The sequence below is a fragment of the Dendropsophus ebraccatus genome, chromosome 9, assembly GCF_027789765.1.
Source record: "Dendropsophus ebraccatus isolate aDenEbr1 chromosome 9, aDenEbr1.pat, whole genome shotgun sequence".
Taxonomy (NCBI): Eukaryota; Metazoa; Chordata; class Amphibia; order Anura; family Hylidae; genus Dendropsophus; species Dendropsophus ebraccatus.
In genome coordinates this window covers 109,651,336-109,670,494 of record NC_091462.1, presented here as the reverse complement: position 1 = coordinate 109,670,494, position 19,159 = coordinate 109,651,336, and the positions used below count along the sequence as shown (strand labels likewise).

At 47.9% G+C, this 19,159-nt stretch overlaps 2 protein-coding genes across 3 annotated transcripts in view; one reads left to right on the top strand and one right to left on the bottom strand.

The window, feature by feature from the left end:
• Positions 1-18,418, bottom strand: part of LOC138801468 (tripartite motif-containing protein 75-like) — a 34,076-nt gene extending 15,658 nt beyond the window's left edge. Inside the window, exons 1-2 of the mRNA XM_069984332.1 lie at positions 18,300-18,418; positions 18,061-18,115 (exon numbers count right to left, since the gene is read on the bottom strand). The gene's annotated coding sequence lies outside the window, so the exon portion shown is untranslated. The remainder of the gene's footprint in view (positions 1-18,060; positions 18,116-18,299) is intronic.
• Positions 5,356-14,998, top strand: JMJD8 (jumonji domain containing 8). Of its 2 annotated transcripts, none has more exons than XM_069982171.1 (10): positions 5,356-5,627; positions 6,107-6,239; positions 9,930-10,022; positions 10,094-10,142; positions 10,525-10,621; positions 11,577-11,645; positions 11,765-11,884; positions 12,363-12,430; positions 12,515-12,649; positions 12,945-14,998. In XM_069982171.1, exons 2-10 carry the CDS (start codon positions 6,145-6,147, stop codon positions 13,023-13,025), a joined length of 807 nt encoding a protein of 268 aa, XP_069838272.1. In that variant the 5' UTR covers positions 5,356-5,627; positions 6,107-6,144; the 3' UTR covers positions 13,026-14,998. The 2 variants fall into 2 exon arrangements, with proteins under 2 accessions (XP_069838272.1, XP_069838273.1); XM_069982172.1 differs by lacking the exon at positions 5,356-5,627 and adding an exon at positions 5,908-5,984.
• Positions 18,419-19,159: the final 741 nt, after the last annotated feature.

The following is a 19,159-nucleotide window of genomic DNA, read 5'->3' as shown; positions in this document are numbered from 1 at the left end:
AACCATGGGGACTCAGTGAGTGTTAACCTTAAAGGAGACCTGTCACCCCCCCTGTGCCGGGGTGACAGGCTCCTGACCCCCCGTTACAGCCCCCAATACTCACCTGATCCTGCCGGGTCCCAAAAGCGGGATCAGGTGAGTATAGGGGGCTGTAAAGGGGGGTCGGGAGCCTGTCACCCTGGCACGGGGGGTGACAGGTACTCTTTATAGGAGAAATCGGGGGGGGGAACTGCGGGCAGGGGATGGGGGAAAATTGGAAAAGCAAATGTGCTTACCCCTCCCTGAGTCCGCACTGCACCACATCACAGAGCTTCTGGACCCTGCCGGCTGTCATTTTGTTTTGGGTATGTCATGAACTGGGATCCATGTCACAAACTAGTGGGATTTAGCCCACTCAGCCAATCAGTGACTACAGTGGTGTCCTGCCCCAGTCACTGTCTGGCTGAGCAGGGCATCAGTCAGCGGGAAGCTTAGAAGACAGTTGGGGGGGGGTCCAGGAGCGGTACGCGGCTCTTCACGCCTATAATTTTTTATTTCCCCCCAACCCCCTGCCCGTAATGATTTTATACTTCCTGGACGGACTTCTCCTTTAAATGGGTTGGCCACTTTATCACTGATTTCCGTTTTTGTTACAGGAGAAGCTCCACCTCCATGCTTCTCCCTCCTGCTTTGCCGTGAATGTAGTGGTCCCACCCATAATATGGAGGAGCACAGGACAATGCTCCTCCCCTGCGTCCTCTACATGTCTCTGAAAGACACGAGGCAAGGGGACCTGCACATTCAGGGCAGTGCAGGATGGGGCAGCACGGAGGTGGGGCTTCTTCTGTAGTGAGAACGGGGCACAGCAGGGGGATGTGTAGGTAAGCTAATAGCACAGAATTAGAATCAGCACCTTCATGAAATCAGTGATTATGGCGCCCACCCCTTTTAGGCGTTAATGAAGGGTCCACCTCAAAACTTTACAAACACTCCATTCTCATTCAGAGCAGCGTTTAAGTTAGGGCTGCAGGACTTCACAACTTAGTGGAGCCCCCTGGTTAGTTATTTGTGCACTGAATCTACTTTGCTGTACGGCGTGTGGTGGATATCGTGATGCAGCTGGGTGTTAGGAAATGTAAGAAGCATAGGCTCCGCGGAGGCCTTTCCTCAGGGTGGGGTGACACTGCTGCACAGCACACCCACAGACCCTTCCATCTGTTTTGCAGCTTTTTACTTAACCGCAGCAGTCAGCCATCAGACCCACACACAGCTGTCTCCTGCTCTGTCAGTCACATGAGTGCACATGAATGTGAATACTGCTGTTTATACAATAAAAGTTTGTTATAGATCAATTGTTCTGATCGCGTTTATTGCTGGACACATCACACCCCCATCTTGGGTTAGAGCAGCGGTTCCCAACCTTTGACCCTCTAGTGGAGGGTGAACACTGTGGTAGAGAGTATATCATTGCAGCTGAGAATCTTCTGCACCCCCTATCAGAGGGAAGTGGTGATAATGTATATGGGATTGGTGACCTCCTGGACCCCCGGTTGTCTGCACCTCATAAAGAGCAGTTTCAGGCAGAGACCACTGCGTAGGAGCAGCTTGTGGAGAAGTCGGAGGGTCCGAGTGAAGTCTCATCAGCAGCATAAAGAATCATGTGTCAATAGCGACATCTAGTGGACAAAGCGCACAGCTACAACCACTAAACTGGAGTTGCCGGTAAAGGCAGACGGCTTAGGACACGTTCACACGTTCTGTAAGTTTGTCCGTAGTTGCAGAACCGCAGTCGCAGACAGATTTAGGGCCCATTGATTTATATGTTGCTGTTCACACTGTCCATAGTTTTACTGATCTGCAAAAATTACTGACAAGCTCTAGTACGGACCATAATTGCGGCACAGATTGTCCCATAGAAGTCTATAGGAACATCCGTAATCTTTACAAGAGAAACACGTAATAAATACCAAAGAGTGGTCATTGTAAAGCATTCCCACTTATTCAACTATTATTGATACATATTGGATACATTGATTGCAGACTTCTTACATGGTCCTGAAAAACGATTGAATGTGTGAATGTAGCCTTACTTCTAAATTCCAGCATTGTTTGCCATTCAGGGGTCTGGGAAAGCGTGGTGGCCATGTTGGTTCTCACCCAATATAACAGATGGCAGGACAGCTCACAGAGAAGCGCTTCTGTCAGATTCCTTACATGGAAACCTATATTTCCCGGTGCCCCCGCAGCACAGCATCACCAGCTCTCTGACAGCCGGCGCTCCGCTGCCGTGTGCTGCCCCAGTCACTGACTGCTGAGGGGGCCTCTGTCAGCCAGGACATGACAAAAGAACACTGCAGAGACACCATCACATGTCTCGACGTCAGTGAACTAGCCAGACCTTCCCTCCGGGAAGGAACATACAAGCCAAAGCGTTCTCCAGTCAAGGAAACCACCTCAGCAAGGTATCCATCCACAGACAGCCGTTTCGGGGTTTTTGCCCCTCATCAGTGTGGAGTAGGTTTCTGGCTAGTGGGAGCAATGACTAGTGAGTGCATGCAAAAGGACGCTGGTTGACCTCAGGGAGATCAACCAAAAACCCCGAAACGGCTGTCTGTGGATGGATACCTTGCTGAGGTGGTTTCCTTGACTGGAGAACGCTTTGGCTTGGTTGTTCCTTCCCGGAGGGAAGGTCTGGCTAGTTCACTGACGTCGAGACATGTGATGGTGTCTCTGCAGTGTTCTTTTGCATATTCGATTTCCCAGGGGGCAATGTTCTAGAATACACTGACGTTGAGACACGTGATGGTGTCTCTGCGGTGTTTTGGTTGATCTCCCTGAGGTCAACCAGCGTCCTTTAGCCAGGACATGACGTCAGAGCTGGGGATGGCTAAGTCAGCCAGGACATGACGTCAGAGCTGGGGATGGCTAAGTCAGCCAGGACATGACGTCAGAGCTGGGGATGGCTAAGTCAGCCAGGACATGACGTCAGAGCTGGGGATGGCTAAGTAGATTTTATTATGTTTTTTTAGATATTTAAATTTGGCTGGAGTTCTCCTTTAAATATATATGCCATGAGCTTTTAGCCGGCATGTGATCTAGCGCGGCATCCTTCACTCATAGACTTTGGCATTTAATTAAGACCTCAGACATATCTAGGATTTTGGAAGTTTAACCCCTTAGATGCCATTGTCAAATCAGTTTTGACAGTGGCATCTAAGTGGTTAAAGAAGCATTTCCCATTATTTTTGTATCCCTTCCCCCACTGCAGGCTGGCGCATGTACTTACCATTGATGATCAGTGTCCAGTCTTACGGCGACGTTTAAAATCCCCTGGTGCCCATGTGACCTCGTCGCCGACTGGCCTGCAGCTAGGGAGTCAGGGCTCCAATGCATCTTTATTAGAGCGCTCTTGTAGCGATGCATCGGAGACCCTGATGTCTGGAGAAAGAAGGGCTGTGACATCACTGGCCGCAGGACACAGATTATCAATGGTTATTGTATCTTTATAAGACGCACCTAGGTTTAAGAGGAGGAAAGTTGGAAAAAGCTGTTCAGTGGCGCACTACACGGTCCACAGAGTCTGTCTCTGCATTGTGTAGCCGTTGTAACTGCAGCTCAGGTCCCATTGAAGTGAATAGGAGCTGAGCTGCAGTTACAGGAGGTCGCCACTGCTACACAAGAGAGACAAACTATATACAGTGGTACCTTGGGTTAAGAGTAACTTGGTTTAAGAGCGTTTTGGTTTAAGAGCTCACAGTTTTTCAAAATTGTGACTTGGTGTAAGAGCATTGCTTTGGTGTAAGAGCTCCCTGTACTGGGTGGGAGGGGGAGTGGAGGAGGGGCATGGTCTGCATAGCGGGGTCTACAGCACTGTACTCCGACCCAGGAAGTCTCCCTCACCTTCCAAATCATAGCAGATCCCCTTCAGGCTGGGGCTTACATCAGAGGACAGGACTGTGGAGGTAATCTCTCCATAGCTGTAACCCCTCTCTCCCCGGACAGAGAGTGCTGCATGTATGTGCCCACATCTGTCCTGCTCATTCCTTCATGTTCCCTGCAGTCTCTGTCCGCCCTTGTGTTTCCCATCCTCTCCATTACTGTACAGTAACTTATAATATCACAGATTCTGCTGTTTCTCATTGTTTATTTCATCTGTTTTACATGTTATTCAGAATAATAAATCATTATTTTTGGGGTGTGGAACCAATTGTCTGCATTTCTATGATTTCTTATGGGAAATTTTGCTTTGATTTAAGAGTGGATTTGGATTACAAGCTCCGTCCCAGAACGAATTATGCTCCTAATCCAAGGCACCAATGTACTGTGGTGCGGCATGGGGGTAGGGTCCTGGCACCCCACCAAACCCCTCAGTGTCTCTCTGTGTCAGGTTGACGCAGCGACCACAGATACTATTGCACGCTTATCACCGATGCGGCAAGGAGGGCGGTGCGGATGCTTGGTAATGCGGAGAGCGGGATCGTAGGGGTGACGCCTTGGTAGAGGGATGCAAACCCCCCAGAAGTGTCACCTGGCTACAGGGGGGGGGGGGGGGGTGAGAGCGCATGGCCAGCTGCTCCGTACCTGATGGTAATATAACACAGTGTGCCTAATAAAGTGAGGGGGGGGGGGGGGGGGGGTGAGAGCGCATCTACCTTAGATGGGAGCTTTGGATATTTGGCCCCATGTGACCAGCAATCGGCCGTTGTTTTCCCGCCATTTATCCCGCAGAATAAGTAACACATGATCGTAGTTCGGACCGTTCTGCACCGTACCACGCGTTTCGCTTTTTAATTTGGAGAGAGGGATATGTGAGATGAAACTTTTATAGTTTTATAACCTTTTTTTCCTCTTCTGGTAAAGCGGCCCCCCACCCCCACCTCATATAGTTCTACTCACAGGGCTCGTCCTCATATACAGACCTGTCTCCTTCTCCTCCTGATATGCTGCTCTAAAAGCTGAGGTCTGCCTGGGGTATATATAGCTATATACTCTCTGACCACTGCTTTTAGAGCAGAGTGGTGGTCGGTAACCTAGACAACAGGCTGTGAGCACTGAGAGGGAAAGAGCAGCATCAGGAGGAAGAAGAGGAAAGTGCTTAATGGCTCCTGGAGGAGTCCTACAAGTGTAGCTATATTCGCTGAGGTGGAGTACCCCTGTAAGCCCCTACAGTGATGACTGGGCTGCACTGACCAGATAGGGGGCGCTCAGCCCTTCTAGAAACCTTTACTCTTACCAACCAATCACATGTCTTCTTTCATTCTCTAATTTGCATTGGAGTCCTGAGAGCCGTCATCTGATTGGTTGTTAGGGTTATATCTATATATGGCCATATCCGCGGCCCAGTGTTATCTCACATATACTGTATAAGAATCGCCTCTGGTTCCATACAGGATAACCGGTGTGGCAGTGAGGGGGTTAACAAGTAACGGTGCGCGGCGGTGCACGCCGGGTAATGTAGTCCGCTCGCGCTCCGTCTCCCGGCTTGTGACGTGTTCCTGGTGACGTGTATGAACTACGTTTCCCAGAGGGCAGAGCGCGGAAGGACGTGTGGTTGTCAGTGAATGGCCGGGCAGTTCTGAGGCTTTTCCTGCAGAGATTTATCTTTCCTTTAGTCCACATCATCAGATCCGGGAGCTGCGGGCTGTCAGGTACGTGATCCCGCCGGCCGATGCCGGAGCATATACACTATGAGCTCCTAGCCGTGCAGCCTGTCACAGCTGTCAGACCACTACACTACTACTCCCAGCAGCTCCTCATAACCTTACTGGGGGGGTTCTGTAACTTTGCAAATAAAGTTTATTGAAAGAACACGTGCTCATAAAGCCACCAATCAGATCTCTGCTTTCATTGTCTTACTGGTTAGAAAGCTGAGAGTTGATTGGTTGCAGTGATTAGCTGGCTTCTGTCTGTTATTCTGTCAGACTGGGAGGAATATGTACAGGAATACACACACACCTCCATATATTTTCTCCATAGCAACCAAATCACAGCTTTTATTTCCCAGTGTATGTTAGAATGTCCTTCAATAAACTTTATTTAAACAATCTCCAACAATACATGTATATAGCGTCTTCATTATTGATATTATGTGAGTGTCTAACCACTTTTATCAATGCTTCTCTCTCAGCTGTCAGTCAGGACGCAGAGGCCACACTCGGGGACCAAATGGCGCTTTTCACCCACCTCTACCTCCTGCTGTCAGTCATGGCAGCGCTGTCACTGGGCGAGCAGAGCGAGTACACAGAATGTGATGGCGGCTGGTAGGTCACACACATCCATATACCAAACATGAAGGGGTCATTCCCATCACTTATAACACAACAGTCCTCTGAGGTAATGGAACGTGACAGAAGAGTCGACCATACTGTCACTCTAGAACTGGCTGGTTTTTAGAATGGAAAATCTGTCAACAACCAGGATAAAATGGATAAAAATGGCGTCGCACACCTTTAGTAAAATTGTTGGAACATTAAACTGACAGCAATAATGGACAATTTGCTGCCAGGAACATGTTAGTAAATCAGATAACAAAATGTAATGTAAAATGACAGACAGGGACGTAGTAAGAGAGAGGACCTGACAGGTAGATATCTCATCCTGTTAGGGTCCTATTCCACCAACAGATCTGACGACAGATTATCTGCCAAAGATTTGAAGCCAAACCCAGGAACGGGCTATAAACAGAGAACAGGTCATAGAGGAAAGACTGGATTTCTCCTCTTTTTAAATCCGCTCCTGGGTTTGGCTTCAAATCTGTCGTCAGATCTGTTGGTGTAATAGTACCCTTATGCTACGTTTACACGAAACGATTATCGGGCGAATTTTCGCGATAACGATCGAATTCGAACGATAATCGTACATGTAAACGCGGTGAACGATCGAAAAATCGTTCATTTTGATCTTTTAACATGTTGATAAATTGTCGTTCGCCGATCGCAAAAAATTCGCCGATCGTTCCGTGTAAACAGTCGTTGCGCGATAGTCCGGCCGCCCGCCGCCGAGCCCCCCGCTCATCCACAGCCCCCTGTGCCGGCTCGATCGCCACCCCCGCCGCTCTCATCGACGCCCCCATCGACACCCCCGCCTCCCCGATCGACACCCCCGCCTCCCCCGCCGCCGCGACCAAGAACATACGTTACCTGCTCCGCGCAGCAGGTCTTCGGACATCCCCGGCTCCCCTCTTCAGCGCACTGATTGGCTGAAGAGATGAGCCGGGAATTTCAAACGGCTCCTCTTCAGCCAATCAGTGCTCCTCTTCAGCCAATCAATGGGTGGCGATCGGGGCGGCGCAGGGGGCTGCGGTTGAGCGGGCGGGCCGGGCTGCGGGCGTACGATCGCAAAACGATTTTTCCGTACGATATATCGTACCGTCTAAACGCTAATCGTTCTAAAAAAAAAATCATTACTTCGAAATCGTTAATCGTAGGATCAGGCCAATAATCGTAGCATTAGTTGTTGGATGTTTACACAGATGTGCAGCATTCTTGTATATGATGTGGGCTTGAACTTGCTTTTTTTGTAGTGTAGTACACATATTGGACCACTAGGGGGCAGATATGTGCTTATTAGCACCTGATAGGTATTTATAGTTTATATATTATAGTATATCATTTATAGTTTATATCAGCGCTTCTCAAACTTTTTCTAATGGAGCCTCACCCAACAGACAAAATGATGCCTGGGCCTCACCAGACTGACCACGAGGATGCTGGGGCCTCACCAGACTGACCACGAGGATGCTGGGGCCTCACCAGACTGACCACGAGGATGCTGGGGCCTCACCATCTGTGATAGAAGTCCATGCAAATAAAAAAAAAAACTATTCCTCAGTCTACCCTCCATTTGTCTCCTAATCTCTGTATAACATAAAATAAGTCAATAATGTTCCTAAACCAGAGATTGTTGCAGTCATGGAAATGACTGTGCAGCTTATGGTCACTTTTGTAAGAACTGCCTCCCAAGCTGCGCCTCACCAACAACTAGGAGGCGCCTCACCAACAACTAGGGGGCGCCTCACCAACAACTAGGGGGCGCCTCACCAACAACTAGGGGGCGCCTCACCAACATCTAGGGGGTGCCTCACCAACAACTAGGGGGTGCCTCACCAACAACTAGGGGGCGCCTCACCAACAACTAGGGGGCGCCTCACCAACAACTAGGGGGCGCCTCACCAACAACTAGGGGGCGCCTCACCAACAACTAGGGGGCGCCTCACCAACAACTAGGGGGCGCCTCACCAACAAGTAGGGGGCGGCTCACCAACAAGTAGGGGGCGCCTCACCAACAACTAGGGTGCGCCTCACCAACAACTAGGGGGCGCCTCACCAACAAGTAGGGGGCGGCTCACCAACAAGTAGGGGGCGCCTCACCAACAAGTAGGGGGCGCCTCACCAACAACTAGGGGGCGCCTCACCAACAACTAGGGGGCGCCTCACCAACAACTAGGGGGCGGCTCACCAACAACTAGGGGGCGCCTCACCAACAACTAGGGGGCGCCTCACCAACAACTAGGGGGCGCCTCACCAACAAGTAGGGGGCGCCTCACCAACAACTAGGGGGCGCCTCACCAACAACTAGGGGGCGCCTCACCAACAACTAGGGGGCGCCTCACCAACAAGTAGGGGGCGGCTCACCAACAAGTAGGGGGCGCCTCACCAACAACTAGGGGGCGCCTCACCAACAACTAGGGGGCGCCTCACCAACAACTAGGGGGCGCCTCACCAACAAGTAGGGGGCGGCTCACCAACAAGTAGGGGGCGCCTCACCAACAACTAGGGGGCGCCTCACCAACAACTAGGGGGCGCCTCACCAACAACTAGGGGGCGCCTCACCAACAAGTAGGGGGCGGCTCACCAACAAGTAGGGGGCGCCTCACCAACAACTAGGGGGCGCCTCACCAACAACTAGGGGGCGCCTCACTGGTGAGGCCAGCCTCACAGTTTGAGAAGCATTGGTTTATATATTATAGTGTATTATTTATAGTTTATATATTATAGTATATCATTTATAGTTTATATATTATAGTTTGTGAGTTATAGTTTATAAATTATAGTATATCATTTGATTTATATCATATCTAATTTAGTTTATCATTTCTGCACCTATTACACAATGTATATATGGAACTTTTTAGAGGATCACTACTTCATCTTTCAAGCTTTACATTTGTTTTTTTTACTACAATCTATTGAATTGTCTTATGGTGCGTTTACACAGACAGATCTTAAAAGCCAAAGACAGGGATGGACTATAAACTCGGAACAGGTCATAAAGGAAAACTGAAATCTGTCCTCTTTCCAAATCCATTCGTGGCTTTGGCTTCAAAAATCTGTCTGATAAATCTTTCTGTGTAAATGCACCATTAGATCGTGTGATGGTTTGCGGCAGTCATGTGACCGCTCTGTAGTCTGGGTCATGCATACGCTGGTGTGGTGCCCATTGGGTGGGAATAGTGACCCTGTATAAGGGAGTACGATTAGTATGGCTCTTACACCATGGGGTTTGTATATGTCTCCTACGTGTCACTTTTCATTGTCTCACAGACCTCTTCAGTAATAAGTGATGGGGATTATCTCATTATATTTTTCTATTAAAGCGTTCTGTGTAGATTTTGGATGCGGTTTCTCTGTGCACAGGATCTGTGGCTATTATGGTATGTGTCCATGCATACTAGCACTCCACTGGTGAGATTCAGCTTTGGCTGTCCAGGCATGATGGGAGTTGTAGTTTTGCAGCTGGAGAACAGAGATTGTGGCTCACCGGTCTATATATAATATTACTATCCGTGATGTCATCATTGCACCATACATCTGTCAACATTGGATGAATTGTCTCATAGTAGTAGTAGACACCCCATTCTCCCTTTAAATATTTAGGGTGGTCTTTATATCTTGATATTTCCGCCCGGCTTCTGCAGGGAACCTGATGTCTGTCTTGGCTTCTGTCTGCAGGCAGCGGAACCATTACTGCCCGGTGCAGGAGGAGGAGCGCTGCACGGTGGAGAGGAGAGACGCCTCCATCACCTACTCGGAGTTCATCAATCAGTGAGTGATTTCAGCCCCGCCTCCTCTCACCTTACAGCACGTATACTGAGCCCCTTTCCTCTTCTTCACAGGTACGCCTACAAGAGGCCGGTCATTATCCAGGGAATGACTGATAACTCGGTGAGTGTGTCTGTAAGGGGTTATCCAGCGCCTCAAAAACATTGCCACTTTCTGCCAGAGACAGCCCCACTGTTGTCTCCAGCTTGGGCGGGGTTTTGCTGCTCAGTTCCATTGAAGTGAATGGAGCTTAAAGGGGTTATCCAGCGCTACAAAAACATGGCCACTTTTCCCCCTGCTGTTGTCTCCAGCTCAGGTGTGGTTTGCAATTAAGCTCCATTTACTTCCATGGAACTGAGTTTCAAAACCCCACCCAAACTGGAGACAACAGTAGGGGGAAAGTGGCCATGTTTTTGTAGGGCTGGATAACCCCTTTAAGGTCCAGCCATTCTCACAACACCTGTGCCAACCTGGACTCACTGATATGTTGTCTTTTATGTGTCAGGAGTTCCGGTCGCTGTGCAGAAAAGAGCAGCTGCTTCAGATATATGGAGATCACAACGTACGCCTGAGCACCGCCAACACCTATTCTTATGATAAAGGTGAGAAATAAGGGGTGACACAGTATACACAGCCAAGCATGTAAGGAGGGGGCTACAATGTACAGAACCGATGATATAAGGAGGAGGAGGGGGGCTACAGTGTACAGAACCGAGGATATAAGGAGGAGGAGGGGGGCTACAGTGTACAGGACTGAGGATGTAAGTTGGAGGGGGGCTACAGTGTACAGGACTGAGGATGTAAGTTGGAGGGGGCTACAGTGTACAGGACTGAGGATGTAAGTTGGAGGGGGCTACAGTGTACAGGACTGAGGATGTAAGTTGGAGGGGGCTACAGTGTACAGGACTGAGGATATAAGGAGGAGGGGGCTACAATGTACAGAACCGAGGACATAAGGAGGAGGAGGGGGCTACAATGTACAGAACCGAGGACATAAGGAGGAGGAGGGGGCTACAATGTACAGAACCGAGGATATGAGGAGGAGGGGGCTACAATGTACAGAACCGAGGATATAAGGAGGAGGGGGCTACAGTGTACAGGACTAAGGATATAAGGAGGAGGAGGGGGGCTGCAGTGTACAGGACTGAGGATATAAGATGGAGGGGGCTGCAGTGTACAGGACTGAGGATATAAGATGGAGGGGGCTACAGTGTACAGGACTGAGGATATAAGGAGGAGGGGGGGGGCTGCAGTGTACAGGACAGGATATAAGGAGGAGGGGGCTGCAGTGTACAGGACTGAGGATATAAGGAGGAGGAGGGGGGCTACAGTGTACAGGACTGAGGATATAAGGAGGAGGAGGGGGGCTACAGTGTACAGGACTGAGGATATAAGGAGGAGGGGGCTGCAGTGTACAGGACTGAGGATATAAGGAGGAGGGGGCTGCAGTGTAGTGTGAGGATATAAGGAGGAGGAGGGGGGCTACAGTATATAAGCAGGACTAAGGTGGTGTGGCAGTATGGGGTTATTGAGGTTATTTGTTTCTCTTCTCCATAGTGGATGTCCCCTTCCAGGAATACGTGGAGCATTTCCTGAGGCCGCAGGACATGGATTCTCTGGGTGTGGGTGAGTTATACTATGACATCCATATAGCTGCAGTGTAACATGTGACATACATGGCGATAGTCAGCGACGTCTATAGGTCGTGCAGTACGTTATATATGACATCTTCTCTTTACCTGCAGATACTTTGTATTTCTTTGGTGATAATAACTTCACAGAATGGGGGTCTCTGTTTCAGAAATACACCCCGCCTCCGTTCAGGCTGCCTGGTACCACCGGGGCGTATAGCTTTGGCATTGCTGGTAAGTGATTGTATGATTTCCTGTTGGGGTTCCATTGCATGATATATGTATGTATGCGTGTGTGTGTATATATATTGTATATATGTATCATCCGGCGAATGGATGATTTTCGGCGGAAAGTGCCGATTTGCGTCTTTTTTTAAGCAAAAATGACGGATTTGCGAATAAAATATTCGCAAATCGGCACTTTCCGCCGAGTACGCCAGGGGGTGGAAAAGGGGCGGAGAGTGGGCGGAACGGAGGGCGCGGACTCAGAGTCCGCGCGATTTATCATCCGTTCCGCCAAAATGTACGCCGAAAACCTACTCCAGTCCTCAGCTGGCGTAGGTTTTCGGCGGTGCGCAACGGCGCGCACGGGATTTATGTAGAGGCAGTCCGCCTCTACATAAATCTCCGTAGCGCCGGAGCTGCGGGGGCATTTTTACGTCCGGCGTAAAAAACGCCGGACTTAATAAATGCCTCCCATTGTGTTCTGCAGGATCAGGTACGGGGGTTCCATTCCACTGGCACGGGCCTGGCTACTCTGAGGTGATATATGGCAGGAAGGTAAGTGACCGCACAGGAATGCACCTCATTTTACTACTTTTATACTTCAGTTTATTCAGAACAAAATTCTTTCTGTTAAACCAGCGCTGGTTCCTTTACCCACCGGACAAGACGCCTGAGTTTAACCCTAACAGGACCACACTGTCATGGGTGTTGGAGACGTATCCACAGCTGCCTGCAGCGGAGCGGCCTATAGAATGCACAATCAGACCTGGAGAGGTGAGGACCCAGGGGAGACCGGGAGGGACAGACAAAGCTAGAGCCAGAGTCCATAATGGCAGGACATGGGGTGAACTAAGGCTAAATATGGCTCGAGGCAATAGAGCAGGGGTAGGGAACCGTGGCTCTCCAGTGCAAAACTACAACTCCCATCATGCATGGACAGCTGAAACTGGAGAGCCAAGGTTCCCTACCCCTGTCATAGAGGACGAGCAGGAATATGGCTTCCTATTAGGGCTTATCATGTAGCTGTGCAGGTACTGACTGATGACCCGCGCTCCTATCTTTCCCACAGGTTCTCTACTTCCCAGACCGCTGGTGGCACGCCACCCTGAACCTGGACACCAGCGTCTTCATCTCCACCTTCTTGGGGTAGAGGCCAAACTTTACTATTTTGCACTGTACAACAACCAGAAACCTCACGAGTTCAGGCTGACAACTGCGAGACTTGAATGTGTAGCGGCATCAGCAACCACAGTCTGTACCTCCAATCCTGACCGACCAATGGAGGACGCACTGGTGATACCAGACGGACGCCACTGCCCATGGACCAATGGGGGGGTGTATACATCAACCAGTCTCCTCCAATCCTGACCGACCAATGGAGGATGCACTCGTGATACCAAACTGATGCCACTGCCCATGGACCACAGGGAGGGGGGGGGGTGTACAGCATGTACATCAATCACAGTCTCTTCCTCCAATACTGACTGACCAATGGAGGATGCACTGGTAATACCAGACTGACGCTACTGCCCATTGACCACTGGGGGGGGGGGGTTTACATATATTTATATTTTTATAGGAACAATAGATTCTTTTATCTGACTTTTGCAGCACTGTTGCACAATTCTATCCTTGATTTTTTTTCTTATTCAGATTTGTAATGGGGCTAGTTCAGTTTTAAGGATTGTTTTATGGCTGACATCTTTCCTTCTGCAATTAAATTGCTGGGAAATTTATATAGAATGTCCTGTGTTGATCATTGCTAGTAAGTGTGCCTTTACACAGTCAGATTATCTGACAGATTAAAGCCAAAGCCAGGAATGGATTTGAAAAGGAGAAATCTCAGTCTTTCCTTTGTGACCTGTTCCCTGTTTATATTCTGTTCCTGGCTTTGGCTTTAAAAATCTGTCAGATAAATCTCTCTGTGTAAACGCATTCTAAGCCATAGCTCAAACTCCAACTCCTGAATTTTATCAGGGACCGACTCCAGTTCCTTTATAAATGGCCGGTCAGATACCAGGGGAGTTATCACACTGGCTCAGCAGCTTCTCCCTAATGTCCTACATGATCCTGGGGCGACTTCTGAGGGAATAAGGAAAGATATAAAGCAGCTTCTCCTGTGTGTGCAGTGGATGTAGCCAGTCTCCAGCCTCCATGTCCTGAACAACTCAGAACTAACTATCATTCACCATACAGAAAGGAAAACTGCTAATAATGCCAGATAGCTGTGATATAGAGGTCAGCCATAGGCACAGATTTATCAGCCCTCTGTCAACGTCCATGCTCCTGAATCATTGCGGTTTCACAGATGCTACCCAATCAGCGACTGCTGCTGTGCTCCGCCTTAGTCACTGATTGACTGGGGACCATGAGCTGTGATACTGCACTGCAGGGGTACAGGGATGGGTAAATAGGACTTCTTTGTTATGATCCCATCACCCCCCTGAATTTTTCACTGTTGCCTAGACCAATTTCTGTCCCTCTGAAACACACACACACACCCTGCTGCAGCCATAGCACGCACGCACACACACACACACACACACACACACACACAGCCTGCTGCAGCCATAGCGCGCGCGCGCGCACACACACGCAGCCTGCTGCAACCATAGTGCGCACACACACAGCCTGCTGCAGCTATAGCGTGCGCACACATACAGCCTGCTGCAGCCATAGCACACCCAGAGGTTACTGCTACACTACTTATGGCGGCTCCTCTATATTGCACAGGATTTCTTTATATTACACTGCTGCTCATATACAATCACCCAGGAAGAGAACAGCACAGATCTCCCCACACACAATGGACTCTTCCAGCTTAGAAACAACCTGCCAAATAGTGACGGACAACTTTTCCTCGACCACCCTTATCTAATAGGGCCAGTGCTTTATTACTGATATGGAGAAAACTAAATGTATGTGAGTGTTTATATTTCTGATTGTTATAAATAAGCTCTTTAGATTGATAGAACATAAAATATAGAGATGAGGAACATTTATAAAATTAAAATTTTTAAAGCTGAAGTTAGTACATTTTTTTTTTTTCCAACTCCACATTACTGCTATGACAATGACCCATGGATACTAGGAAGTGATGACCCTCAGTTCCACCATTCTCCGTATACTCTACACACTGTAAGGCTGGGTTCACACTACGTATATTTCAGTCAGTACTGTGATCCTCATATTGCAACCAAAACCAGGAGTGGATTAAAAACACAGAAAGGATCTGTTCACATAATGTTGTAATTGAGTGGACGGCCGCCATTTAATGGCAAATATTTGCCGTTATTTTAAAACAACGGCTGTTGTATTGAAATAATGGCCGTTATTTACTGTTATATGGCGGCCATCCACTCAATTTCACCATTGTGTGATCATAGCCTTTCTGTGTTTTTAATCCACTCCTGGTTTTGGTTGCAATATGAGGACCACAATACTGACTGAAATATACGTAGTGTGAACCCAGCCTTAGGCCGGGTTCACACTATGTATATTTGAGGCTGTATTTGGTCCTCATGTCAGGTCCTCATAGCAACCAAAACCAGGAGTGGATTGAAAACACAGAAAGGCTCTGTTCACATAATGTTGTAATTGAGTGGATGGTTGCCATATAACGGTAAATAACTTCCATTATTTCAATACAACAGCCGTTGTTTTAAAATAACAGCACATATTTGCCATTAAATGACGGCCATCCACTCAATTACAACATTATGTGAACATAGCCTTTCTGTGTTTTCAATCCACTCCTTGTTTTGGTTGCTATACAGCCTCAAAAATACAGCCTCAAATATACGTAGTGTGAACCCAGCCTTAGGCTGCATTCACACGTCTGTGTTCTGTCTGTGAAATGCAGATGACATGGACGTTGACTGCAAGTCCTGGACTGTTTCCCAAGATGGCATGATACACAACATGGCTCTGTCACTACAGTGCAGTGGTGAATCAAAGAGTTACCCTCCTGCTGGCATGATGTTAATACATTATGCCGTCCAGGGAAACAGTTCAGGACTTGCATTCAACGGGTCCTGGACGCGATGGTTCTTTCCTTTGTGCACCTCCCACAGATGTCTTGAAAAGAAAGTGGGAAAACGAACGTAAGAGACTGATATCGCTAGAGCTACATTCTACTATACTGACTGAATATTATAAAGCGCACAGAATACCAAGAGGACTGAGACCCCATCTGAGACCCAATCTGTTTCCAGAGAATAAGCAATTTTGTACCAAGTTCGAGGCAATTACTAAGAAGTACTGTTTTGACCTTATCTTACTAAATCTGGAATTTCTTAATCCAGAAATTTTGACTTGCAAAAGGACCATTACCACCACTGAAGCATTGTTAAACAGCAAACTATCAGCTGACGAATGGAAGGACATTAAAGCGAAGAGCGACATTGACATCAACAAATATTGTGAGGACATTGAAAAAGTAAAGGCCAATAAGTGGCATCGTGACATAGAGGATTACACCAAAGGCCACGTGTTCAGCTGGCAGATACCAAAAACTAATAAAGGCCCCACAGGTCAGTTTCGAGGTCCACGCAGATATCCCCAAGGTAGAGGAAGGGGACGTCCCAAACAAGCAGGACCTAAATTTGGACTCACCTCAGCCGAATCTGACACTTCAGAGGATTCTACACAAGAGAGAACCAACCAACATCCCACGGATAACCAAGTTTTTTTATCCCAGGATCCAACAGCAGCCGTCCGCAAAAAAGTAAGAGGGGTGGTCGCAAACATCGAAGGAGCCTCAAGGGACCCCACAGAGCAGAGACCAGTGAGAACAACCAGAAAACCACCAGTGAACTACAACAACTAGTGGTAAATATATCTTCACACTCACTCTCTGACTTACAGGTGGCAGTACTGTCCAAAGGACTTTCATTTTGTCCTACACACACTACTGATTGGTTCATTGTTGAGCAAGAGTTACAAGCATTCTACCGACAGCTTAGATTGAAGGGCTTTTTCTCACAATCTCCAGTTACATCCTCCCCTACCACACATTCCACCGAACTCACTGCTAAAGACCTAGGCTTACGATCCCGTAGCACTTTTTCTCCGCCCCCAACAGACAACTGCATTGAGGCATACATCAAAATAGTCTCTACAGAGATAGAGTCATTAAGGAAATTAAATAACATGGGACACACACATAACAATCTTTCCAGGATAGAAAGACAGGCCCTAGATGACCTTACACGGAACAAACAAATCACAATTAAACCCGCCGATAAAGGGGGAGCCCTAGTAGTGATGGACACCAGCCAATACGTAGAAGAGATTAAACATCAACTAGCAGACACCAATGTATATGAAAAACTGCCTTACAATCCAACCTCACGTTATAACACTCTACTTAAAACAATAGTTGAGCAGGCAAGGGAGGTGGACATCATCGATGAGAAATTATCTGATTACCTTACCCCAACACATCCAGTTACCCCTGTGCTATACACTTTACCGAAAATTCATAAAGACCTCATGAACCCCCCAGGCAGACCAATAGTCTCGGGAAGGGATTCCATTTTTAACCATGCAGCCATCTTCCTAGATCGTATACTCAGGGAGTTTGCCACCACAGCAAGGTCCTACATTAGGGACACTACGGACTTCTTGACCAAAATTTCAGATCTGAGGGTCAGTGGGGACACTTTCCTTGTGTCCTTTGATGTGTGCTCTTTGTACACATCAATTGAACACACGTTGGGATTAGAAGCCATACAGACATGCCTTAACAACTCCACTTTTTCTCCCAGCTGTTCTAAGTTTATCATTGAACTGCTTTCATTCATCTTACAGCACAGCTACTTCGAGTTTAGGGGTGAATTTTACAGACAAAAGAGGGGAACAGCCATGGGTTCCAATATGGCGCCCACTTACGCCAATATCTACATGACGATTTTTGAGGAAACCAACATATATACATCCGCACACATGACGAAGGTACGCAGTTGGCTCCGTTACATTGATGATGTGTTTTTACTCTGGGACGGCACACTGACAGAATTACTTCTTTTCCAGGATACACTCAACAGTACACATCCAGAACTCAGATTTACTGTCACACACTCCACGGAACGAATCCAATTTTTGGACACCCTCATATACAAAATTGGCGATAGACTGGGCTCGGACCTCTACACTAAACAGACGGACAGGAACAATTTACTTACCTTTGACAGCAATCACCCGAGGAATATGGTTAAATCCCTGCCCTGGAGCCAGCTTCTACGGGTAAAAAGAATTGTTAGTGACCCGGAGGTAGTGGACGACAGACTGGACAGAATGTGTGACAAATTTCTACAGAGGGGATATCCGCCCTCTGTAATCAACCAACACAGATCACATATTGCTGACATACCCCGTACAGAAACATTCAGAGCCCGTAATAGGGAGCCTAATAAACGGATACCTTTTGTGTCTACCTACGGCTTCCACAGCAATAGGATAGGTAGAGTGCTGAAAAGACATTGGGGTGTTCTCCAGAAAGGATGCCCTCGCATTAATGAGTTCATACAACCACCTCTTCTTTCCTATAAAAGAAACAGAAATTTCAGAGACATACTTGTCAAAACAGAGGTTCCCGTGACACCCACTAACACACAAACTTATCTAGCCCCCCCTAGAATGGGTAATTTCCCCTGTTTGGGGTGTGCGGCTTGTAACAATTTGATCAAGGGTGACCATTTTACCCACCCACACACAGGTAAAGTCATACCCATCAAACATAGATACACATGCAATTCTGATTATGTCATATATCTTATCACATGCCCATGTGGACTTGCATACGTGGGGGAGACAACCATGAGTGCTAAAACACGTATCAGCAAGCATAAAAGTACGATCCGAACAAACATGACTGATCTCCCCATTCCTAAACATTTTAAAGAGGCAAATCACAGCATCAGCCAGTTGCGATATAGGATCATCGATCATGTTCCCCCCCTCAGGAGAGGTGGAGACAGACAAAGACTCCTGAGACTAAGAGAGACAAAATGGATTTTTGATTTGGACACTTTACACCCGAAAGGCCTGAATATGGAGATCAGATGGAACCTTTGAATATCTGACCATGGCCCTACTGGACAGCCACTCGTCAGTTGTGTATAACTCCAGATACACAAGTTACAGCAGTGAACATTATTTTATTCGTCATACCATTCATTATGCTTTTCCGGTACCTTTATATATGCAAATACCATTCATGCTATCGTATACGGCTTTAATTTTTTGCCTTTTCCTTTTCCTTCTCCCCCCCCCCCCCCCCCC

Coding starts and splice junctions, on each gene's coding strand:
- JMJD8 (XM_069982171.1), top strand. CDS start 6,145: ATGGCGCTTTTCACCCACCTCTACCTCCTGCTGTCAGTCATGGCAGCG. Junction 10,143..10,524: donor AGGGAATGACTGATAACTCG/GTGAGTGTGTCT, acceptor TTTATGTGTCAG/GAGTTCCGGTCGCTGTGCAG. Junction 11,646..11,764: donor CATGGATTCTCTGGGTGTGG/GTGAGTTATACT, acceptor CTTTACCTGCAG/ATACTTTGTATTTCTTTGGT.